Source organism: Puma concolor, chromosome B3 (genome assembly GCF_028749965.1).
Source record: "Puma concolor isolate L17-30 chromosome B3, mPumCon1.1.hap2, whole genome shotgun sequence".
NCBI lineage: Eukaryota > Metazoa > Chordata > Mammalia > Carnivora > Felidae > Puma > Puma concolor.
In genome coordinates, this window is record NC_141672.1 from 5898429 (window position 1) to 5924054 (window position 25626).

The 25626-nt window shown below is 49.2% G+C and overlaps 2 protein-coding genes across 6 annotated transcripts in view; one reads left to right on the plus strand and one right to left on the minus strand.

Moving 5' to 3' along the window:
- YY1 (YY1 transcription factor) overlaps window positions 1–21097 on the minus strand; it is a 33112-nt gene extending 12015 nt beyond the window's left edge. For all 4 annotated transcript variants that reach the window (XR_015252030.1, XR_015252029.1, XR_015252028.1 and 1 more), the window contains exons 1-2: window positions 20326–21097; window positions 4293–4455 (exon numbers count right to left, since the gene is read on the minus strand). Coding sequence is in view for 1 of the 4 variants with exons in the window: in XM_086708823.1 (XP_086564949.1) it covers window positions 4293–4455; window positions 20326–20992 (830 nt within the window). In the remaining 3 variants the exon portion in view is untranslated. The remainder of the gene's footprint in view (window positions 1–4292; window positions 4456–20325) is intronic.
- Window positions 21087–25626, plus strand: part of DEGS2 (delta 4-desaturase, sphingolipid 2) — a 72550-nt gene continuing 68010 nt past the window's right edge. The window contains exon 1 of one of the 2 annotated variants that reach the window (XM_086708814.1): window positions 21087–21981. In XM_086708814.1, the coding sequence (XP_086564940.1) occupies window positions 21973–21981 (9 nt within the window). In that variant the 5' untranslated portion in view covers window positions 21087–21972. The remainder of the gene's footprint in view (window positions 21982–25626) is intronic. The other variant, XM_086708815.1, reaches the window with a different exon arrangement.

Sequence of the window (25626 nt, forward strand, 5' to 3'; positions counted from 1 at the left end):
GCTGGTGGGGCTGGGTCGGAAGGCCCCCGGGCATGGCTCTACCCACAGCCGCAGCTCCCCTCCCTTCCCGGTGCAGAGAATACCGCTGCCCCAGACAGATGAGCGAAGCAGACGGTACATATTCCCACGATGGTCCTCTCGGCCCCACTAGCACATCTCCTCTCTACGCTGACCCCATGAAGGAGTCTCGGGGTGGGAGTGGACAACGACAAAAATGACCAACCTGGGACTGACCTAACCGCTCTTAATTCTGCTCTTTCTAGACTACGGGTTTCCCAAGGGCTAACTTTAGTTGATGAAAAGGGCACACAGCTTGTCTGATTTCACCAGGAAGTGGAACTCGCCTGGTGCCACCCACCGACCACTTTTTCAAGTATCAAAAAGAACGAAGGCACCGCCCCAATACCAGGACTTTCAAATTAAAGCCCTGATTTCTTATACTTGCTCCCACGCGTGTAACCGATTTACCACTGACCGGTTTTCTAGGCTCGGTGTGGCAGGGCACCCGAACCATTCCTCGCTCAGTTTTCAGGTCCGGGGCGCACGCAGGAGAGGGAAAAGCAGCGAACACGCCGCCTCAAGCCAACAGCTGAGTCACAGAGTGGAGGTGGATAGAGACGGGAGGCCAGCAGAGCAAGTTCTGTGGGTCTTTACGAATGAAGACGATGGGGTCTGGCCACCGACAGTTGGAAACTTGGTGCCTTTCTGTCTTTGGCTTTCAGAGCCCCCGTCCCCAGTGCCAGGGCCCCTGAAGAACCCTATTCAGCAGCTGGTCACACCCATTCTCAAAACGCAAAGACCTAACAAAATAGGGCATTCCAGGCTCCAGCATCTCTCACCACCGCCACCGTCCAATTAGAGACTGGGTAGGCTTGACATGACCTGTTCCACGACACTATGGACAACAGGGGTGAGCGTGCGCCCAACCGTATACCCCCACTTTGTATACACCGTCAGGAAGAGCAAGATCTCATTCTATTCCGCACACAGAATGAAATCTTTAACAGGCTCATTAGCAAAGAAACACACCATATTCAGATTACGTACACACACTGCCTACTGCAGAACGTACCTGTGCACTAGGACCGCATTTCCTGCTCGAGGGGCCCAACACGGGGGCTTTAGGACGCGGAGAGACTTGCAGAGTCGGGGCAAACACGTTCTCTGCACTTTATCAAATTTATGCCCATTTTTAGGCCATGGCTTTCTTAGCACTGCCTCTCTCTTCAGGGGGTTTCTGATTATCTTCCTTTTTTAGAAAACTCTTTCCCGTACCACTAACATCTCCCGGCTTCCCCTCCTACCCATTCTCCATTCCCACTGCGGAATGAACTCAACTTTTCCTGAAGAAACTCGTACAACTCACCCAACTTTCTATTCTGAGTTGAACGTGTTTCCAGCCTGCCTCACAGCTGCCTTCTTGACTGTCTGTTCACCAGATTCTTTAGGAAGGCTTCTTTGGACGTGCTGGAGTAGATCTGCAGGTGACCCCCTCAGAAAGGGTGCGTGCAACATCAAACAAATCCTTCCGTGTCTAAAATCGCCACTATTTTGCCTGGTATTTGACTGGCAGCTCGGCTGGATCAAGGATTCCAGGTCTGTAGTAACTTTTCCTCACAAATCGCAAAACGTGCCTCCATTGTCTTCTAATTATTGCTGGTGAAGAACAGTCTCATTCCGATTTCGTGGGGTTGAAGACAGCCCTGATGCCCGGGCAAGGCCACACGAAAACAAGCAGAAACGTCTACTCCACAACAGTGACACGGGCCTCCTGAGTATAGGGCCGAGCTTTCAGATCAGCTACCCCAATTCGTCAGCGAGAGGGAACAAGGCCGAGGGTCACTGTTCTGCTCAACAGCCCCAGGTTCCTTCTCTCCGTAAAACCCTGCCTCTACCCTCTGCTCCTCCACTGAAATACTTCGTGATGTCGAACTTAGAGAAATGTTATTTGTCCCTCTCTCGGACCTTCTGACCAGCCCAGAGGCTTCTGTGATGCTGTCCTTACTCTCCCAATCCACCCCCTATCTGCATGAACGGGCCCTCTCGGCTGTCACTGGTTCCCTTACCCTCCGGGCACAGGGTTTTCCCAAGCCTTTGTGCTGCGGTCTTTCCTCTCAGCAACCACCCTCTCACGGCACATCCGTCCGAGGCACCTTCCGGCTTCACCCCCCCCCCCCCCGCCCCCCGCATCAGAGCAGTCTAGCCCTAACTTACTTCCTGAAACCACCTCGAGTCCAACAGGGATGATTCATTAGCATCTAAAACCAAACACTGCCGGCCCTGAACCCCAGACCGGCACCCTCTCCCAACCTCCTGTCACCTAAGGTGCAAAGCTTTGAACATCCATTTTGATTCCTTTCTCGCTGAGACACACAGCCGGACTGGCTCTCAATTTTTTCCACCATCCCCTGCCACATTGATCACATCGATTCTTTCATAGTCTGGCCGCCACAGTCCTGGCTCGGGCCTCCGTGACCTCTCCCTCTTGCTGGCTGCACCTGCACCAAGCCAGCCTGGAGACGGCTGAAATGGAATCCTCTCCAAGTCCACCTCTAATCACAGAGCCCCTTCTGTACTGTTCACACACCCTTGGCCCCCGCCCACTTCACGCTGAAAATGTCCACATACGTTGGCCCAGTACTCACAGAGCTCAACGATCTCTTAAACTCCAACTGTCTCCCTGTGAGCATCTGAATTCCCAGCCAAACCTATTTTTCTGAACACATAGTGGATGAGGGCTGACTACGCACCTTCCACTGTGCACATGCCACACTAGCCATCAGTCCCGAGGAAATCCCATCTGCCCACCAAATCTGAGCGTCTACAAGGCTCAGATCACATGCCACTCCTTCTACAAGCTTTCCATGATTCCTATGCTCCGTGTCTCTACCCCTGAGAGAGCAGCCCCTATCCTCACTGAAGTCCAAGTGCAGTAATGAGATGTGACTAACTTTAAAAATACGTTGACAATACTAAACACTGGCAAGAAATCTGACTCAAATCTGCCCAAATACTCTAATCTCATTGCTGACTATGTATCTACAGACTCCATTTTTATTTGCTTTTTTGGGGGAAAGTATGGAGTTAATATTTGAGTAACATACCAGTATTTAAAACATGAAGGCAACAAAAGCCGGGACAAAGTGTCCTCAATGAGAGGACAGAAGCCTGAACTTTTTTGGGTAAGCCGTGATCAGTCAGAAATAAGCTAATGTGTATAATTCTCCATGACTGCAGTTTCACAGGATAGGACAAAAGGGCACAAACCCCTTTTTGACAACACATCTGACATGTGGTGAAACTGAGGCCCCAAATGGCAGGAGGTTACCCACCTTGTTTTCGGCAGGGCTGGGAGAAACGAGGACATTCCAGGGCCTCCAGCTCTTATCTACTCCCTTCTGCTCTCAGGAGAAAGAAAAGAGAGGGCCCCGTTCTGTTCCTAGATGGTGTGGGATCACAAAGATTTCTCTCTTCCTGTTCCTGCCCCTGCCTAACTAAATTTCCTGGCTATTCCAGGCTTCATTCATTCACCCTCAGGTTGGGAAAAGAAGCAGTCCTTCTGCTCCAGAGTTTATGAGTTCTTTTCACTTTATTTACAAGTTTGTCTTTGAGTGTGTTCTCACATCCTCATAACGACTGCCAAACGGCACTGGAAAATAAACAACATGAAAAGTGGCAGAGGCTTCTGTGGGAACCCAGCCCGTCTCAGACAAGACAAACCTGCAGTGGGTTCAGATCGTCCTGACTGCTCACCTTGGACGGTCACGGGGGGTCCTGGCCCTGAAAATGCTTGATCTCATCCTGTCATGCCAGCTTTAATTAACAAAACACTGGGAGCTTAACTGATGGCGTGCTGCAGTACGAATGGACGTGCCTTCCCAGTGGCCAGCTGCGCAGGTCTAGAAGCAGCCCAGGGCCCCTGCAGCTGGGTCCGGCACGATACCCTCAAATTTACAATGTATGCCGGGCGGGGGGGGGTGGGGGGAGTAGGGGGAGGGAGTTGTGTTAAGACAGCGGCTTCCAAACAAATTATGTGCAGTTTTTTCACAGGCAGTATCAATTATGAAATTAAGAAGTATTCGCTGCATCTCACTGCCTGCAAGGATCTAAAATGGTGCCACTCACACTAACAGCATAGTTCCTACTCAAAATAAAACTAACTGCTTTTGTTTTCAGACATTTCCCTAGAGCAAGAATACAAACCGCCCTTGTAACTTAGGCACCAAAACCACAGCTGCCGACACTCAAGCACTTTGTACCATTAAAAAGCAAGGCAAGTTCTTCCGTCTTACCTAGCAAATTCCGCCAGTTGTTTGGGGTCTGAGAGGTCAATGCCGGGTATCCCTCCAGGAGGAAGCTTCTTTCCTGTCATATACTCTGAGTAATCAGGAGGGGAGTTCTCTCCAATGATCTGCTCTTCAACCACTGTCTCATGGTCAATATCTTTTTTTTCATCTGAAACACGCCAGAAGATTATTTTTAGTGGAGCAAAAATGTATGCGTGGGCAAATACGTTAAAGAACTACAAAAAGGGCTTTCGCGAGCAGCTTCTGACGCGGCTGATTTACAGCCGCTAAGCCTCGTGTCTTAGCCACCCAGGCTTCCTCCTCCATCTCTTGAAATCCCGTTTCTGCTTGAAGGTCACCAAAATCTGCGATGCCAAACCTCTGTGCTAGTGTGGCCGTCTTAGCTGGTCTGGGATAGTCTCCATTCCTGACTCCGCCTCCACTTGCCTGGGGCTGCTCCCACTTCTGGAACTGGCTTCTCCTCCCTCCACCTCTCGGACTTCTGCTCTCTGTCTACCCTACACGCACCCCTGAAGCGGCCCCGGGGACTGGAAGCTCCTGCCCCAGCCTTCGCCCTGAAGCTGGCCTCCCGCCTCCCACTCCAGCCCCACCAGTTCTCGCTGCTATCCCCGTACTCTTTGCTCCGGCTGTGATGGCCTTTCAGCTCCTCTAAGGACTCCCAGCCCTTCACCCCAACCCTGTGGCCTGTGCTCGTCCAAGTTCAGAATGACAGCACTATGCTTTTTGTCGGCTTCTCCCGCTAGACCACGAGGACGGGGATGCTTGTCAGTTCTGATCCCAGGGCCTTGTTCAGTCTGCGCATAATTGGCTCCCGATAAATACACGTTCCAAGAATGCACATCTCTACTCATAGGGCTTATCGTCACAAGTCCAACAGGTTAAAAAAATAAGGAATACTGACCCCCGTCGTTAATATCCTACATCCCAGATAGCAAATCCTACTGATTTTTGAAAGGTCTTCTCCCCTTGCCCCATGGCCATCAAGGTAGCTCCTACCCTCATCTCAAACCTCAACGACCATCAATTTCTTAATTCATCCTTCCAATTCTGTTCTCTGCTGTAACGATGCCCTGTATGCCCTAAAGATCAACTGATGCACAAAATACAGTTGATGTATTTCCACCTGTGGTGTGAACCCTTGAGGTATAACTTTTTTTTTTAATGTTTACTTAGTTTTGAGAGAGACATGCTGAGCGTGAGCGGGGGAGGGACAGAGAGAGAGGGAGACACAGAATCCAAAGCAGGCTCCAGGCTCTGAGCTGTCAGCGCAGAGCTCCATGCGGGGCTCAAACTCACGAACCACGAGATCGTGACCTGAGCCGAAGTCAGACGCTTAAGCGACTGAGCCACCCAGGCGCCCCCAGATGCCTGCTAACTGAAAATTTCTGCTTCTTCATAAAAATGCTTCACAAACAGCTGTAACCAAAGGACTCTCCAAAGTGAAAACAGGCTTATTCAATTCTTACCTTTCCACCAGCTAAAAAACAAGACCAAACACCAAATCAAACCAAACCCTACAGCTGCTGTTACTGCTGAACAACTATGTTCAGCTGCTTAAACACACGGCTGACATCAGGGTATGTGGGCAAGATGCAGACAGAGGGTAGCTTTACTCGATTCCTTTGGTCATTATCATGTTCAGTCACTCCTGGCGATGAGAAGCACAGAACAGGACACTTTTAAACTTTAAGTGTCTCTCTTCTCCCACCACGCTTCGTCTTAGAAAATGTTATTCATCACTGCAAGGAATCAGAAAATAGTAATAGCAGCCAACATGTCACTGAATGTTGACGTGGAGCCACTGTTTTAATTACAGCACTATCGCCCTGGAAGTGGACAAATGAGCTCGTTCACGTTCCAGGAGAAAAGGCTGAGGCACCGAGACGCTAAGCAGCCGGCTCAGGGATAACTAGTCCGGTAAGGGGCAGGTGTGAACCCAGGAAGCCTAACTCTCAGATGTGTGTGTACTTCACTGTTAGGCCCAGCCGCCTGTTGTTCGGACCGAGAATGATCTCGACAACATATCCCAGGTCACCTCTTTACAGACAAAGCAGCCTAGGGCAAAAATAGCTGCATGCCTTCAGGAAGGCCAGGCGACGTGGTTAATGATCCTAAGCTCGAAAGCTAGGTAGGACTCTGCACCGCAACCGGATTCTTTAACTTCTTCCCAGCACTGTCCTCGCTCCTTCACCTTCCAATCTTCCAATGGAGGCACAACTTCTCCATCAACTTTCGGGTGCTACAGAAATGCTCTGAAGGGCAGGGGAGCTATGTTTCTTACGGATGTTCTGTGCTCCTGTTACAAGGATGCTAGCAAGGCTGACGATCACCGCTGCTCTGAGGAAGCCACTGATCGGGAGAGGCTAGGGCAGAAGGTGGCCGGCCAGCTCGGCTCCTGGATTAAAGGGTCACAGGCTGAATTATTCCTTGCACAGTTCAACACACATCAACTGAGGCCTCCCTATGCCCCTGGCACCGTTCTAAGGCCCCGGAAACCAAAGCCTCTGCCCTCACGGAACTTCTATTCTAGTGAGAGAGCCGTCCTGGTTGCGGCCGCTACAGCACAACTACCACAGACTGCGAGGCTTAAACAGGTGTTTATTGCTCACAGTTCTGCAGATCGAGGCGTCAGCCAATTCAGTTCCTGGTGAGGGCGCTCTTGCCGGCTGGCAAACAGCCTTCTTGCTGTCACGTGGCAGAGATGGCCATCATCTCTTTCGTGGCCCTTCTTTCAAGGGCACCAATCCCATCGTGAGGCCTCCACCTCATAACCTAATTACCTCCCAAAGGCCTCACCTCCAAATAAGATCACACTGGGGGACTTGAACGTCTGAATTGTGGGGGGACGCAAACAAGTCAAATGAGGAAATGCTTCCTCAGGCTCCAGACTTGGTTCTCAGCTCGAACACTGAAGAACATCAAAGGGCCCAGAAAACAGTCACTGACATCACTAAGAACTACAATCAAAACATGCGTGAAATGAGTGTAAGTAGAGACTGACAAGTTTTACAATCCCCAAGCACAGCCAGTGAGCCAAACCCAGCCTGCCAGCCTCCCCCACTCCCATTTTCATGGTTTCCTTTTTATTTTTTTAAAAAACTTTTTCATTAAATAGACACTGATATAATGTTGATCATTTTAGTCATTTGTAAATGTAACCATTTTAACCACTGTAACCAATTTATCCACCATAAATGTGCAATCAGTGGCAGTAGGTATATTCACACTCAATATACATGCATATATTGACATTATAGATCACTACTATGTATACCTGACATTTCATCATCCCCGACAGAAACTTGGTGCCCATTAACAGTAACTGCCCCCTTCCCCTGGTAACCTCTATTCTACTTCCTGTTTCTACACATTTGCCTATCCCAGGTCCCTTTTTTTGAAGTTTTTATTTTTATTTTATTCTAGAGAGCACGAGAGAGAGCAAGAGTGAGCGGGGAGGGGAGGAAGAAGAGGGGGAGAGGGAAGGAGTGGGGGGGAGAGAATGAGAATCTTCAGCAGGCTCCACACTCAGCGCAGAGCGGGATGCGGGGCTTGATCCCACAACCCTGGGATCGTGAACCTGAGCCGAAATCGAGGGTTGGACACTCAACTGACTGAGGCACTCAGGCGCCCCTCCAGGTATCTTCTATAAATGGAATCAAACAGTATTTGTCCTTCCACATCTGGGGTTTTCACTAAGCACAATGTTTTCAAAGTCCATCCGTATTACAGCATATACCAAAAAAATCCCATTCTTTTTCATGGCCGAATAATATTCCCGTGCGTACACACATTTTGTTTATCCATCCATCTACTGATGGACACAGGAGTTGGCTCCACCTTTTGGCTGCTGTGAATAATGCTGTGAACGGTGTGCACATATGCCACCTATGTGGGGCTCGAACCCATGAAGGTGAGATCATGACCTAAGCTGAGGTCTGATGCTTAACTGCACGAGCCACCCGTTCAAGTTTTATTTTGGAGAAGGACTACACATGCCTGGGTTATGAATCAGATGGGTGGATGGGGGTCGTTAAGGATGTTAAGCAGGCCTTCTAAGTCTCTTGCTTGCATTTCTGGGAGGATCCCATCAGCCAAGTTAGAGAAAGATGGGGGAAAGACGTGTACAGAGGACCTGGAATTCTGCTTTAATCTGATGCACCTGTGAGACACCTAGTGGACAGACTTCAAGGAGATACTAGGATATGCAGATGTGAGGATAAAAGAAATCAAAGCTACGAGAACTACATGGACAGTATTGGCATGTGGACGGAGTTTAAAGCCAGAGAAATCTATTATAATATCATCTATTGGAGAAAACAGAGGAGATGGCTCAGAATGAACATCTGAGTGATTTCAACGTTCAGTGAATGAGGAAGACATTTTTGCAAAGGAGACCTAAGGAATTCTGCCCAGATGCAGGAAGAAAACTAGCTTTGTTTCGCGAGAATTGTACTCAGTCACTTACCAAGTGAAAGTGACACACAGTCAAGGCAGTCTGTCCCGAATATAGACAATAACCACGTGGTCTGCACGTGTTGCAGACCACAATCACACGGATTAAAGACAATCTGCTTTTGATGACCACTCTACACCTGCAGTTCTCAACAGTGTCAGTGACAATATTCTTGCCTCGTAAGATCTTTTGTTGGATCTTTCTAAATAATTGCTCTATGTTTTCATAATATGTATTTAAACTTCATGTTATTACGTTTGTTACTTATTCCTTAGCAAAGAGCATTACACGAAAGTTAACTTGCTGAACTCCTTGAAGACCACCAGCACACAGAAATCATCAAAAGGGCCATTAAGGATTAAACAACAAAATGTCAGGAAATAAGCTATTTATATAGAAAAAAAATCACACTAAAAAAAAAAGCTGCTACAGAAATGACAAAAGACGCTAGGTTTTATGGTCAGAGAAATCAAAGACAACGTTTGCCTCATTTTCTCCAAGAACTGGACACACACTAATGCAACAGATCAAAGAATGTCAATGTCTGCTATTTTCTGGTCATTTAATCTCATTTTTGCAAAAGAAAGCTTTGGGGAGTTTTTGCCAAATATAAATTTATGATATAATACATTTACAGACAATAAGTACATATGTGTTTGCCCCTTAGTTCAAAAAAATACATTAGTGAAATGTATTATTTCTTTTTGTACAGTTTTATTAAAAAATGTTTTGCTGTTATGTATTCAAACAAAGAAAAAATTCACTCTCTGCACTGGCCATTATTTTAATGTTTCATTTCATAATTACTACTGAAACAGGTTTGCCCTGGTGGAGGGGGAAAGTATTAACTGATCTGCTCTGAATGTCAAGTATGTTACGGACGCCTACTGGCTGGTGTGTAATATCAAATACACACCTGGGCCAAGCAGACTCACGAAGCAAAAATATCTAAATCTCCTCTACAAATTGCTGCACATATAGATGCCCCTCTGGAGTGTTCCCTGAAGGCGGGACTTAGCTAATTCTCTCTGCACGGTTTCAGGGAGGCAAGCGAAGTCTCACCGCAGTGAGTCTCTATAACGGGTTTGACTTAAATTTAGGATCCTGAGAACCAGAACACAACTGGACAAAAAAAGCAAATTAAAGCCAAATTTCACAGTTCCTATTTGGAAAAAGCAGAGAACACAGGTCACTGCTTCAAAGTGGGGTAGTGTGGTAGGAAAAGGCATAATGAGAACTTCCAGTCGAAACTGGGATCAGGTTACTCCAGCACCACGAACGGTCGCCACCCGCATATGACCTACAACCGACAGAATGAAGTAAACTGACCTAAGATGGAAGGGAAAAAAACCCCAAATCTAGCCAATTCCACCCGTAAATGGGGCACACACTTTGTATTCAAATGGTTTGGAAGCAGATGATCTTCCCGAGGTTTGGTCAAAGGGCCAACGGTAGCCTCACACTGTGGCTCATGCCCCGGGTCCCTCTCCTCATCTGCTCCTCAGACACGCCTTTCATCATCTCACACCATTGTAAGAAGGGCGAGGGGCGCCTGGGTGGCTCAGTCAGTTAAGCGTCCGACTTCGGCTCAGGTCATGATCTCGCAGTTTGTGAGTTCGAGCCCTGCATCGGGCTCTGTGCTGACGGCTCAGAGACTGCAGCCTGCATCGGATTCTCTGTTTCCCTCTCTCTCTGCCCCTCAAAAATAAATAAACAGTTTAAAAAAAAAAAAAGGACGAGTACAGTACCACCACAGACAATTACAGACTTTTTTTTTTTTTTTTAATTTTAGAGGGGGTGGAGGGGCAGAGGGAGAGGGAGAGAACCTCAAGCAAGATTCACACCATCAGCACAGAGTGCTATGTGGGGCTCAATCCCGACAATCCTGGGATCATGACCTGAGCCCAAATCAAGAGTCGCACGCTCAACTCACTGAGCCACCCAGGCGCCCTCTGTGAGACATTTTAAGAGAGAAACCACATCCACATAACTTTTATTACAGCCAAAGGTTGTAACTGTTCTATCATTAGTTACTCTTCATCAGTAGTTTCAGGCATGCGTGGTTTCAGGCCTCCGCTGGGGGTCTTGGAATGCACCCCCACAGGTAAGAGGGAACTTATATAAATATGTATAAATACGCCTCTGTCCTAACCCTACCTCCCAACTGCTCAGTCTTCTTCTACATCACCAAAGCACTCATCACTCCCATCCTAGTTTGAGAGGCAAAGCAAAGAGACTCAAAATAATTTACAAAGTAGTAGGACTGGGAACCTGGCTAGCAGCTCAGTCAGTGGAGCACGTGACTCTATCTTGGGGCAGTGAGTTTGAGTCCCACGGTGGGGGAGTAGATAGTACTTAAAAAAAAAACCCAAAACTTTGAATAAAGACTCAAATATATTAAAAAAAAAAAAAAAAAGAAAAAAAGGACAGGATTAAGTAACTAAATATTTGGAAAGGCTGGAAGCACTCTACAGGTCCTAGGTCCAGGTAAGAGGTGTAAAAAGTGGAGCTTGGGCACTTGGGTGGGTGGCTTGGTTGGTTGAGTGTCTGACTCTTGATTTCTGCTCATATCATGATCCCAGGATCATGGGCTCAAGCCCTGAGTCTGGCTCTGGGCTGAGTGTGAAGCCTTCGTAAGTGTCTGTCTCTGTCTGTCTGTGTCTCTCTCTCTGCCCCCCTCCCTCCCCTCTCCTGGGGTGCCTAGGTAGCTCAGTCTGTTAAGCGGCCGACTTCCGCCCAAGTCATGATCTCATGGTTCATCGGTTTGAGCCCCACATGGAGCTCTGCACTGACAACTCAGAGCCTGGAGCCCACTTTGGATTCTGCGTCTCCCCTCTCTCTCTGTCCCTCCCCCACTCATGCTGTCTCTCAAAACTGAATAAGCGTTAACAAATTTTTTAAAAATTCACTCTCTGCCCCTCTTCCCTGCTCAAGTATGTGCCCTTTCTTTAGAAGAAAACAAAAACAAAAAAACCCGTGGAGACTCACCTGCCCTCCCCACCCCAACCAAACCAGCTCTCTCACAACAAGTTATTCAATGTCAATGTCGAAGAAAAGCTACCTGGTAGCGACGTTTCCCCTTTGCCCACCTCTCACCCTCCATCTACATCCAGTCTGCTCTCCAAAGCCCAAGCCTCTTTCCTGCAAGAGACCTCTTTCATTCCTGTTACTAAGCCTTACTTGCTTTCCTCGTTTCTGAAAAAAAAGTAGACCATCTCTAAGGCTGAAAGCCAGGGAAAGCTTTAAATGGCAGCTACTGGGGCGCCTGGGTGGCGCAGTTGGTTAAGCGTCCGACTTCAGCCAGGTCACGATCTCGCGGTCCGTGAGTTCGAGCCCCGCGTCGGGCTCTGGGCTGATGGCTCAGAGCCTGGAGCCTGTTTCCGATTCTGTGTCTCCCTCTCTCTCTGCCCCTCCCCCATTCATGCTCTGTCTCTCTCTGTCCCAAAAATAAATAAACGTTGAAAAAAATAAATAAATAAATAAATAAATAAATGGCAGCTACTATGTCTGGAGCACAGCAAGGAGGGAGCCCAAACACCATCCCACGTCCCCGACCCTCCTGGGTGTAAGGGGAATAATAGTAGGTCCTACGCTTGATGATTTTTTAAAGAATGGTGAACTTCTGTTCAACTGGAGTATGCACGGAAAGGCCGTGGAAAATCCAGAATCGCCTTCAATTAGCTTACATTTTAAGTCTTCACCTGTCCTAAAACACCACGTGAAATTCTGGACACCAAGCTGGTTTGGAAGCTGCACATCATCACTCAGTGGGCCTCTTCATGTACAAGCAGTGTTTTAGAATTCAGTCCTAAGAAAGGCTGGACTTCTCTAAAAGCTTTCCTCATCTTAGATCAGCAGTAGCACTGTTTCCCTTTCCACCTTGACCCACAGGGAGCTCATGAGGGTTGGCCCTGAGGCTTCCTTTTTCCCCCTGGGATCCTGATTTTCTATTTTCACCAAGGCACACGTGTATTTACCTACTTACTTATTTACCCAGGTTGGCTAGATCTTGTTCCTCCACACCTTTCATCTCAGGTCGTCAACTCTGGTCTGACCCTTCGACGTGACTTACGACAAAAACGACATTATCGACTGACCACTGCTATCACCCAAACCTTCGCTGGGGAAAGGGGGGAGCGCTAGCTATTTGAGATCCAGTGCTAAGCAACAGGCAGAAATCACTCACAGGCTGTTTCCGCTCCTTCCCCACTAATAGAGAAGACAGGATACTGTCATTTACTGCATACCTGGCTTCATGCTGCAACTGCCATACTCCTCGAGGCAAACAAAACCTTGAAGATATTAGCCCCGTGTCTTTGGCCTAAGAAATAAGCCTCAGAAATGTCAAGTCATGTACTGGAAGAAGCATAGTTAAGCGGCAGGCCTAGGATTTGAAAGTAGGATTGACTGAAGTCCACGCCTTTCCTAAAAAGGGAACACTCCTCTGCCCTCGCCTCACCCTTCATGCTTCTTTTCCACCTATGCAGTCATGGATGATGATGGTATTCTGGTCTCCAGGCCATGATTCTACCTTACTGTGCAATTTCCATGCACCGACTCAGTTATTTACCAAGAACCTTCTATACGCCTAGTGTTATACTAAGGCTGCAGGGTTACAGGCCCCAAACTTACTCTCTAGAGGAAGCAGACAGAAGCAAGTTAAAGAAAAAAGCAAGATAATTTCAGATAGTGCTCCAAAGAGACTCAAACAGAATTAGGAGAGTCAGAGTGGAGGACCAGGAAGGCCTCAGAGCTGAAATGTGAAAAACAATGCAACACAAGAATGTGGAACATGTGGGGTCCCCGCACTGGAAGTAGAGGTAAGAGCAAAGGAACAAACAAGTTCAAGGAACAGAAAGAAGGCTGGTATGGCTGGAGCATAAAGGGAGAGGAAGCAGGAAAGGAAAGCACGGGCCCGATCATGTGTGGCCTCACGATAAGGAGTTTGGGCTTTAAGCAGCGTGATGAGAATCTGCAGGACATGTGCACGTGTATGTGTAAACACAAACATACTTACCAAACCATTAAACATTTTTTTAAATGTTCATTTATTTTTGAGACAGAGAGAGACAGAGAGCATGAGAGGGGGAGGGGCAGAGAGAGAGGGAGACACAGAATCCAAAGCAGGCTCCAGGCACCGAGCTGTCAGCACAAAGCCCGACATGGGGCTCGAACTCACAAACTCACGACTGAGCCACCCAGGTACCCCACTGTAACCATTTTAAAGTCTACAGTTTGGTTGCATTAAATATATTCACACGGTTGAGCTGGAAGGGTTTTAAAGCAGGGGAGTGAATGAAGCCATCTGATTTAAGTCTTAGAAAATTCAGAAAGGTATAGTGTGTGCCTAGATCCCCAGAGGTGAAATCCAGAAGTCTGCACATAGTCCTTAAGATTAATACAGGAGCCATCAGCATTAGCACAAATTATAAGTGAGTTACCAACAAAACAAGAAATGAAAAGCCAATTGTCAATTTGGAGAAGCGGCTGCGGCTCCCATCCCTCAAGACTTTTGGGTGCTTATGAGCTAGAAGACCCTAGAAGGAAAAGAGAGGATGGAGTTGAGAACCACAAAAAGGCTGTGAGGTACCAGAACTTCTGTAGTTTGTGACTCTCCTAGAAGAAACAGGGTCCGGGGCACCTGGGTGGCTCAGTCAGTTATGCATCCGACTTCGGCTCAGGTCATGATCTCACCATTGGTGGGTTCGAACCCCACGTCAGGCTCTGCACTGACAGCTCAGAGCCTGCTTGGGATTCTGTATCTCCCTTTCTCTCTCCCCCTCTCCCACTTGCACTTGGTCTCTGTCTCTCTCTCTCTCAAAAATAAATAAACATTAAAAAAAAAAATGGGGGGGGGGGGGGGACCACCACCACAAGAGACGTGGTCCAGGTTCCAACAGAAGTGCTTCCAGCATGCCTATAGCAGGCTCCTTCCCTACTGCACACTTCTTACATTCAAGGGAAATCATTTACCCAAGAAAAAAAGAGCCCATCACAACTATTTACATTGTCTTCATGTTTAATCGTATCTGAGACCACTGTGTAAGACCAAAGTGATTTCATGGTTATTAAGAATTTTAGTCAGGGGCACCTGGGTAGCTCGGTCGATTAAGAGTCTAACTCCGGCTCAGGTCACGATCTCGTGGTTCATGGGATGGGGCCCAGCATTGGGTTTTGTGTTGACAACTCAGAGCCTGGAGCCTGCTTCGGATTCTGTGTCTCCCTCTCTCTGCCCCTTCTTCCCTGCTGGCTCGCTCTCTCTCTCACTTCAAAAAAAAAAAGAAAGAAAAAAAATTTAAAAAAAAAAAAAAACCTCTAAAATTTTTTTTACTCATTGGGGAAGCTGGGTGGCTCAGCTGGTTAAGCTCAAGTCATAATCTCAGAGTTGGTGAGTTCCAGCCCCACATCGGGCTCTGGGCTGACGGTACAGAGCCTGCTTGGGATTCTCTCTCCCTCTCCCCTGCTCACAGGCAGGAACGTGCGCGCGCATGCTCTCTCTCCCTCTCAAAATAAATGAACGAACTTAAGAAAAAAAAAGTAGGAAGAAAAAAAGAATTTTACTCAAGTTCCTAATACCTCATTCACCAGATCACTTTAAAATTAGAGTTCTGCTTTAAGAAAGTGAGTATATCTCCCTACTGTCATGCAGGAGTTCAGAAAGGAGTAGAATTTCTTTGTTCTAAAGGAACTGAAAATGCTGTTAGGGATCCCCCAACTCTAAGTCATTTGACAAAGAAACCAAGGTCAGACGTTAAGATTCCAACGCAAGATACTTTGGTCAGTGCCCTCTAAAGAGGAAATCTGATGCTTGTTACTAATGATTCCCAGAAACCCAGGCTTGCTATTATTGATAATTACCCACAAAGTTAAACAGAATGGGACCTACTAACATAAGGTACTCAGGAATAGGAAACGGTTCTCCTGTGTCATTAAGTCCCCCACACATAGAGAAGTACCAACTCATACAATACAGTCAACTAACTTCCAAACCTACGCAGCACATCTTCCTAATGTTCCATGAACCGTAATGAAATTATTACCGTCAACCTCCAAACAGTGTTTCAGATGCCAAATTTTAAAATACAAGATTTGAATGTTTACCCAACAATACTATAGAATACAACCCACTGGTAAATATTCAGATGTAGAAATTGTAAGTTTTCACTTTTAGGTCCTACATGTATGGGAAGGAGTAAAAGCAGAGTTCAGAGAATGGTCCCCCGGGAGGAGCGGATCAGGGGTTAACACAGGAATGCAGAGCTTAAGAAATGTTCATTCTAATAATTGTTTATACTCATAACAGGCCCTAAATGTCTCAGCCTTAAAACCAACCCACCTTACTAAGCAGACTTCGACAACAACAAAAAATAAAAAGCCTTTTGTAAGTATCTGTCCAGGAGTCTAGCGTACGTTTTCTAAATTATTACTTCATTTATTCTCTTTCAAGAGCCTAAAATGCTGGTTGGAGGTACCGACCTTTTCCTGATACAGACTTTTCCTTTCCCACCAGGGGGAGTCAGCGGTTGACAGTGGGAGGAAAAGGAAAGGCGAGTAACCTGGGGACTGTCTGTGCCAGCAAGCCAGGCTTTCAGGAGGACTACCAGGTCAGGAATCAGGATCCGTGACTTCGCCTGCCCTATGTAGGTCGCAAGGTTGACAAGATCACTTTGGAGGGCTTCCCTAGCTTGGCTCCATGGGAATTTCTATGCACAGCATCTCAGTTAAAGATAAACAGCAGATAAAAAAGGACAGAGGTGGAAAACCCACAGAGGAGTGGCAAATGGTCAGGACTAGTAACTTTTAGCAAACCTGAACTTAACATGTAGAACCGAGAGAAAATTAAATACTTTCCAACTTTCTTTCAATTTACTGATTTTAACATCAACGGTTTTTGAGTCTTAGATGTTTTACTCAATCCAGTACAAAGCACTTCTATATTTGGTCTAACATAAGATAATTAAAATACCAACAGCCTTGAGTGAAGGTCATAATTTCTGCATACCCGAAACCTCAAGATTTTAAAGCCTTCTTAGTCTTTTCTCAACACTAAATGTCTTAAATACTCAGCTTTTATCATGAGCTTCCTTATTCGGCCCAATGATTAAGTGGTTTAGCTTATAGTAAGCTCTATAAAATAGGATGTCACTCCCATACAATAATGACGACAATTTAGGGAAAAATAGACATCTCAGACTGTGCCCTAAATCTAGCAACATGGCAATGTTCATTAGTCATACTGCCAGGGGAAAAAAAAACAAAAGTAAACACGGCCTTAAAGCAATGGATTAAGGATGTTCAAGACACAACTGAAGAGTGATGAAATACTGAAACATACATAGTGTATGTAGCCTTACTGGGCCTACATCTTCTCATCTGCAAATTTAAGCAGGTCCTGCTCTAGTATCTACACGATGGAAAACTATTCAGCCTTAAAAAGGAATAAAGCACGTTCTACAATGTGGGTGAAACTTGAAAACAGACTAAGTCAGACACACGAGACCACAGAATGTAGGATTCCATTTAAATGAAATGTCCAGAATGGGCAAATCCAGAGAAACACAAAGTAGATTAGTGGTTGCTAGGGCCTGGGGGGCGGGGGGCGCAGAGGAAAACTGGGAGTGATTGCTAATGGGGTTTCTTTCTGGGATGATGGAAATATTCTGGAATTAGCTAGCGGTGATGGCTGTACAACCTGGTGAGTATAGTGGAAGCCACTGAACTGTGCCCAAGTGAATTACACCAGTTAAAAGAGGAAACAAAAAAGTTGATTTCTAAGGACCTTTCAAGTCTGAAACTACTCTAGTATAGAACTAGTAGATTCCTTTGCTGTCACTCCATTAAAAAGATGCCAATCACACAGATTGTTGTTACTCTGTGGGAAATTAAAGTAAGACGGCATACAAGCAACAGAAACCCATAAAATCCAGATTTGGCTTCCATAAACATGCTGGCTCCCACTACATTTTTTTTTTTTTTTTTAACTAAGAGGTACTAGCGAATAACTAGAGCTCTGAGAATACCCTGTGTACAATTATTTTTATGAAGACTTCACGTAACTAAGCTTGCACTTGGGCAAAACTGTCACGTCACAGCTCATTTCCAATCTAAAGGACTTTTCACGAAACCACACTGTAGTTAAAACTCTCATGGCTGGGATCAAATGAGATTTGGTGGTGAAAGCACTGAGCATATCGCCTACCAGTCAGCACACAGACACGTAGAAATTCAGCCTAACAGTGAACCTGCTTTGATTTCTTCACCTACTATCAATTATCTCCTTATTTCAGTTCCAAAGATTACACTATATTCAGAATCTGTACTTGGGACGTGCATAGTTAATCACAAACTATTTAGCGTCTCTTTGGTGTTAATTCCAAACTACAAGGACAAGGAAGAGGGATAGCTTACCACAAAACATGTCTGAGGAAACAGGCCATACTATGTTACTGCCATCAAATATTTATAATCAGCTTTATGTACAGAGGACTCTGTTATGCAGACAACTAACTCTGCAAAGAAATGGGCATTAAAATAACCCCAAACTGTTCAACTCTGTAAGCAGCCACTTAACAGGGGAAATGACTTTTCAATGCTGACTTAATTGTAAATTACCTCCCATTAGTCAGGCCCCTCAAATGCCCCCCCAACCCCCCCCCCCCCCCACTGGCTGACTTGATACGCATCACTTCATCAAGTAAAGCCTCCCTTATCAAGTTTTCTGGGTATGGGAAAGCGGGTAAGCAACTTGGTAAGATCAAGGACAGAATACATAACGCCCTGGTTTTCTAAATTTCTGTAAAACCAACATGTCCTTACTGTGAGAAAAAGTAAATTTACTTTTATGTGGTGGGCGTATCTTTAGGTATCTAATACCTAATTTCAAATGGTATCCTGATTCCAGCAAAATTCAATAAGCAATTCATATTAATGGAAAAACAAGGCTTTTAGTTTCAACACGATCGGTGTACATGCGCTCGTTCTTAAGCCACCAGAATCTACAGAAGGTGCTCTGACAACCATCAAATAAGTGAGTGGACAGGTCTCAAACACGTACCTCCGACTAAACTCAAACTCCTACGACCTCCACAAGACACTCTGAAATCCAGAACAGCAGCGCCTATTAATACCTGCTATCGAATTCTGGCAGCAACTCGGATCCCTTTGCTCGGTCCTCTGAGTCCCAGATCCGTCCGAGGTTAGTTAGCTCGTCTCGGGGCTTCCAGGAGCTACAACCAGACCAGCCTTCCCTACCGGCCTTTTCACCTCGCGCTTCATTTGTTCCTCTCAATTGTTAACGATCCTTTAATACTCAAGGGTCATCGCGCTTGGAGGCTCCGTCCAATTCTGAGAATTTATGAGACAGCGGTAAAGTAATCCTGGGAGAAGGATTCTACAACACAAACTTAGTACTACGTGTGACGATCTTCACAAATAGAAAATTAACTAGCCATGGCAGGATCATTCTCAGTGTACTTATTATCCCGGCAATTTAACTAGATAGCATGTGAAAAAAAGAACAAGACACCCACAGGAAAAAAAGCCAGCTTTTCCATGGTTATAAAGTTAAAAAAAAAAAAAAAATCAACACGCAGTAAGTCCCTTTTGCTCTAGATATTTTCTTTGGCTTTGTAGAATCTCTTCACGGGGGAAGAAAGTAGATGGCCTTCTGTCAACTAAAATTCGTGCAAAGACTTAAAGTACTCGATTTTATTTAGTGACAAACGTCCCCAGTCGCGTAGATAACCGACCTATTTGCAACGCGCCGAACCCTCGACAAACTGAAACTTCCCCAAACGTAAAGGGTTAAGAGCAATCTACAAAACCTCGCGGACCCTCGCCCCGACGTGCTGCGGGGGGCGGGGGAGGGAAGCGAGGACCTCGCCGGCAGCGCGGTGACAGGCCCCGGCGGCGCGGAGCCTGCACACGCGAGCCCTACGTGCCGCCCAAGTCCCGCCCCACCGAGGCGAGCGCGGGGAGCGCGGGGAGCGCAGCCGCGGGCAGAGTCCGGCCTGCGCGCCGGGCGTGGGAGCGGAAGGCGCCTCTCGGGAGCAGCTGAGGGTCCGGGGCAGGGGAAGGGGAGGGGAGGGGAGGGAAGGGGAGCGGGGCGGGGCCGAGACGCCCCCCAGAGGAAGGCGGGGGAAAGGCGACGGCGGGCGGCCCGGCCGGGCGCGAGCTCCGCGCAACCCGGCCGAGGCCCGCCCCGCGCCCCCCACCCCCACCCCCAGGCCTCGCGGGGGAGCCAGCCGGGCGGGGGCGGCGGACAACGGGCCGGCGGCCGTCCGTTGGCCCCAGCGCGCCCCGCCCCGCCGCGCCGCCCCGCCCCGCGCCGCGCGGCCGCCCCGCCCGGGGAAACTACGCCATTGCGGCCTAGCGGGCGGCGCCGCGCCTCCCGCCGCCATCTTCGGCCCGCCGGCCCGCCGGCCCGCCGCCCCCGCCGCGGCCCGCCATCTTTTGGGGCCGCCATACTTGCCCTGCGAAGAAGATGGCGGCGCCCATCACACACATAAAACATGGCTTCCCTTCAAAACAAAAACATCCCGGGGGCCGGCGCGCGCCGGCGCTCACCTGAGGACCACATGGTGACCGAGAATTCGCCCTCCAGGGTCTTGATCTGCACCTGCTTCTGCTCCCACTTCTTGTTGCCCGCGTCCGCGCCGCCCGCCGCCCCGGCCCCGCCGCCGAGGTAGCCCTTCTTGCCGCTCTTCTTGCCGCCGCCCTTCTTGACGCGGCCGCCGCCCGACGACGACGAGCCGCCGCCGCCGCTCTTGCCGGCCGCCGCCACGGTGACCAGCGTCTGCTCGATGTAGTCGTCGTCGCCGCCGGCCGGCGCGGGCACCGGGATGAGGATCTGGTCCTCGAAGCCGTCCTCGGCGCGCAGCCCGTCCGAGTCGTCGCCGCCCACCACCTCCTCGCGCGTCTGCACCAGGATCACCTCCTGGTGGTGGTGCACCTGGGTCGGGTCGTCGGTGACGAGCGGCTGCAGCGCGATCATGGGCGGGTGGTGGTGGTGGTGGTGGTGGTGGTGGCCCGCGTGCCCGTGGCCGCCCCCGCCGCCGTGGTCGCCGCCACCGCCGTCCTCGTCGTCGTCGTCCTCCTCTTCCTCCTCGCCCACCACCGTGGTCTCGATGGTCTCCACCGGGATGGTCTCCACCTCAATCTCGTGCAGCTCCACGATCTCGGCCGGCATCTCCGAGCCGTCCGTGGCGATGTAGAGGGTGTCGCCCGAGGCCATGGCTGAGGGCTCCGCCGCCACGGCCGCGGCGGCCTCCGCTCCGGGGCTACGGGCGGGCGGGCGAGGAGGCGGCCGGCCGTGGGGAAGGAAGGCAGAGGGAGGAAGGCGGCGGGCGGGCGGGGGGAGAGGGGGCGGGCGGCGGGGGGAAGGGGCGGGCGCGGCGGCGGCGGCGGCGGGCTTCCCCGCCTCCTCGCCTCGGTGCGCCCCGCGCTCGCTCGGCCGCTGCTCGCCCCGGCGCCCCGCCTCGCCGCGCCTCGGCCGCCCGCTCTGGCCGCGCCTCCTCCCGCCCTCCGGGCCGGCGCTCCGCTTCCCCCTTCCTCCTGCGCCTCCGCCTCCTTCCACACAAATACCAACTCCTCACCCCGAGCCCAGATCTCGCCGCCGCCGCCGCCGCCACACTCCGCTCGGGCTCGGCCTCGCGAGACTTCCGCGCTGGCCTCGGCCCGCCCCGCCTCGCTCCCACTCGCCCACTGGCCCTTTCGCTCCTCCCCCTCTGCCAATCGATCTGCCCGTTCGCCGTCGTGGCCCCGCCCACTCACCCGGGCTCCTCCCGGATTGGGGTCGACGGGGCGGCCCCCGCGCGCGCCGGATGGCCGCGGCGCGTGACGTCAGGGCGCCGCCACCGCCCGCCGCCTACAGTCGCGCGGCTCCCGCCCTCCGCGGTGCAACAGCAGCGAGACCCGCCGCCCCGGGCCCGGGCCGCACTCGGGAGCGGGGCGTCGCCGCTGCAGCCGCCGCCTCGGGAGCCGGTGAGCGGTGCGCGGTCCCCGGCGCCGCGGGGGAGGGGGCCTGCGGGAGAGGGCGGGGTCGGCCGCACGCGGGGTCTAGGCAGGCCAGCGGCCCGGAGGACGCGCGGGGGAGCGGGCGGCGCGCGCGGGGCGGCCCCGGCGCCCAATAAAGTCTGCTTTGACGAGAAACGCCTGTGCCTCCTTTTTCGCGTCGGGTGGCGTTTGCTCTCGGCGCCTGGCTCCGGGCGGGCGATGGCGGCGGTGAGTGTGCAGGGCCAGGCGAACAAAGGCGGGCGGGCCGCAGAGGAGAATGGCCGTGGGCCTCCGCGGGCCCGCATCTCACCGCGAGCGCCCTTCCCCGCGAGGCGCGGGGCCCGGGGTGCCGAGCGCAGGTGGGCCGCGCCGGACGGCCGGGGCGGGGCGGCCGGGCGGAAGCGGCGCGCGGAGCCCCCAGGTCCACCGTTGGGAGGATGTCCGTTATCCTTTTGTGACCCGCGGAAACCTGAGACGGGGCCGTTGGGTGCCCGCTTCGCTGTAGAGCTTGGAACCACGGGGGCCCCCGCCGCTCGTCGTGTCGCTCGGCTCCTTGTGGCTTTCTAGAATTTCCTTCTGAGCTTCCCTTTCTTCGCTCTCCAGCCAATCAGTGTTTTCCTTGACCACCGTCTTCACCTATTTCTCACTTTCATAGACACTCCTCCCTTTGCCCACCAGGCTTTGCATTCGTCTCATCCCTTAAAGCTCCCCCGTTTCTCCATTCTTCGTGCAACAGAGCCTGGATTTTTCCTGGCACGAAATAAGAGCAAGTTCAGCCTTCCTGAATGGCTGGTGCACGAGGTCATTTTGCCCTTACTCATCCTTTTGGTCGACCTGACAGTTGGCTTAAAGCAATAAAAATACAGACTCCCTGATTTTTTCAGAAAATCTGGGAAGGCGTGTCTTTGTTTGCCCAGTTTAATGCCATGCAAATTCATTGAATGCGTACGTTCTCCACGCTTATTCCTGGAATAGTGTTCCTGCAGTTGAAGCCCATCATTGTTCTGGACTGATCCATCAGTTCTTAGGTCCAACTTGTTAAAACCAGCAGGTGTCTTTGATAACATATTAGAGAAAAGTTGATTCATTCTGATTAACAAGTGACTTGATTTAATATCTAAATGCCATTCGACTTGACTTTTGAGAATTTCAGCATAAAGAGTGAAAAATGAGATCATTTTCTCTTTGCATCTGAGTTTCAAAACCTGAGTAATTCCCCTTGGAGTTCTGCACCCACACAGTTTGGCAAAGTAAAATCTGTTGAAATAAGTCATTTCTGGCTTCGTAGCTTATAAATTGTGCATAAATATTTCACAAGCGAAAACCAGTTGTGGGAGAATTTTGTATGTGGCTTAATTTCACTTTCCCCACTCTCTAGTAATTGACAAGAAAATGTTTTTGTAAGTAGTTGATACTTCCCTCTAGAAACACCAGAAATGGGGGAAGTACCTGCTTAGCTTCTAAATTCTAGATCTGTAGACGTTCACCATCAAGGGGAGAAAACTGAAAAGAGCTTAAAACTTGGGAAGGATGGCAGGTGCAACACAGCATTAAGATGTCCCTAAGTGCTGTCCTCACACCTGCTCCACGGCTAGCTTTTAAAACTTGCCCCAGAGCAGGTGATCTGTTTAACATAGGCCTGGAGTTTTCTGTGGTGGGAGGTATTCTTGCTTTCAGCGCTTTAGCTGTGAAGGATCTTACGACAAGATGTGCAAAGATCCTGCGCTGTATGGGCACTAACCTCGCACTTGCTGCAAAAGTTGAATATCAATTTAAAAGGACAGGTTAAATTGCCATTTCAGAACCATGGCTCTGAAAGTTTGGGTAATTTTACTGCTTTTTCTCTTCTGTTTGGGCAGAGTGAATTGAGCCAATGAGCATTCCCTCTGAATGTTCTAGAGTCCCTTTGTTTTAGCAAGAAGCCAAATGATTAGTGTTACTAAATTAAGCTGGTATTTCTCTTAACGCAGATCTTGGGTGCTTTTCCCTTTCCAACTGTGAGGGCAAAGGTTATGGCTGTGTCTGTCTCTAGCTCCATCTCTTACACATGGAATGATTGTTTGCTTTTTGGCTCATCAAAAAATGAAGCCGACATGACAGGAGTTCTGTATGATAGTGCTGGACTGTTTCAAGGGTCTCAAAAGCTCCAACTTCACCCAAGACTTCCAGTCTACTGCAGAAATGAATGGAAACAACTGTGGAAAAAACTAGAATGTTGGAAGAATCCTGAGTCATGCAGACTTTTCCAGGAGCTCGAGAAGTCAGAGCTAACTAATGGTTGAGGAGATGTGGTGACAAATATCTTGCAAGGAATGTGTCCTTTGGCCACCTGATCAGGACAGAAGCAGGACAAAGATGTGGACTGTTAGCCACAACTCTTACAGTCACCTGCCTTCATCTTCCTAATGGTTTCTTTCCTGAAAGCTCCATTAAATGCTCAAACTCCGTTTTAAGAGCCTGTGGTTTAGGGAGACGCGTGGAGGGGGCAAATGTCAGGAGTGAGCAGAGTGGGGTGGGGGGAGGTAAAGGATGTGCATTAAAAAATGTTGGTACCTCTCCCATTTTCAGACAGGGTCTTATGGATTATAAGGCTAGCTGTTCAGTTTCATTCTACCATATGTCCATTTTTTTTAATTTCTTTTTTAATGTTTTTATTTATTTTTTTTTTTTTTGAGACCGCATGAGCAGGAGAGAGAGAGAGACAGAATCCGAAGCAGGCTCCAGGCTCTGAGCTGTCAGCACAGAGCCTGACGCGGGGCTTGAACTCGCGGACTGTGAGATCATGACCTGAGCTGAAGTTGGTTGCTTAACCGACTGAGCCACCCAGGCGCCCTGCCATATGTCCATCTGTGACAGATTGGGAATGGTTCAGGTGATGAACTCATGATGCTAAATAATTTCCCTTTCCACATACTGAGGTACCTTCCTTGTGAAATTCCTTTTGGTTAATTCTAAACATCGAGTTCTTTTGAAGTTACCTCCAGTCGGCAGGCAGTTAGTGGTCTGCATCAGCTGCAGAAAGGAGAATGTTAGAGCCGTGGACATTTTTGGTTTTTAACGGACAGGGAAAGCAGCTGAGGAAGGAACTGGTTGAGGTCACAAAGACACATTGCAAGGTAGCCACGGGGCTGCATGTAGAGCAAGCGTCCCCTGCTTTTGTTCGACTGCAAAGCCTCCAAGTTTGCAGGGGTTGAATTCCAATTTAGGTCCAGGCCGAGTGTCCTTTTTTTTTTTTTTTTTTAATGTTTATTTTTGAGAGAGAGAGAGAGAGAGAGCATGAGCAGGGGAGGGGCAGAGAGAGAGGGAGACACAGAATCTGAAGCAGGCTCCACGCTCTGAGCCGTCAGCACAGAGCCCAACTTGGGGCTCCATCTCACAAACTGAGATCGTGAGCTGAAAACACAAGTTGGATGTTTAATTGAGCCACCCAGGTGCCCCTCAGGCCAAGTTTCCAATAAAATACTTGGGAAAATCAGGTTGACATTTCAGGTTTGTGCATCTAAATTATGCTCACTTTGTATCAATACAAGTCAAATGAGGGACGCCTGGGTGGCTCAGTTGTTTAAGCTTCTAAGCTTCAGATGGTGATCTCACAGCTTGTGAGTTTGAGCCCCGCATCGGGCTCTGTACTGACAGCTCAGAGCCTGAAGCCTGCTTTGGATTCTGTGTCTCCCTCTCTCTGTCCCTCCCCTGCTCGCTCTCTCTCTCTCTCTCTGTCTCAAAAATAAATAAACTTTAAAAAGACAAATACAAGTCAAATGAAACACTATAGGCATGCATTTGCTGTCTTAATCATCTAAACTATAGTTCTCGGTTGTGGGACCTATGAAATCTGGGCCACGAAAAGCATACTCCCCACTCCATCAATGTCTA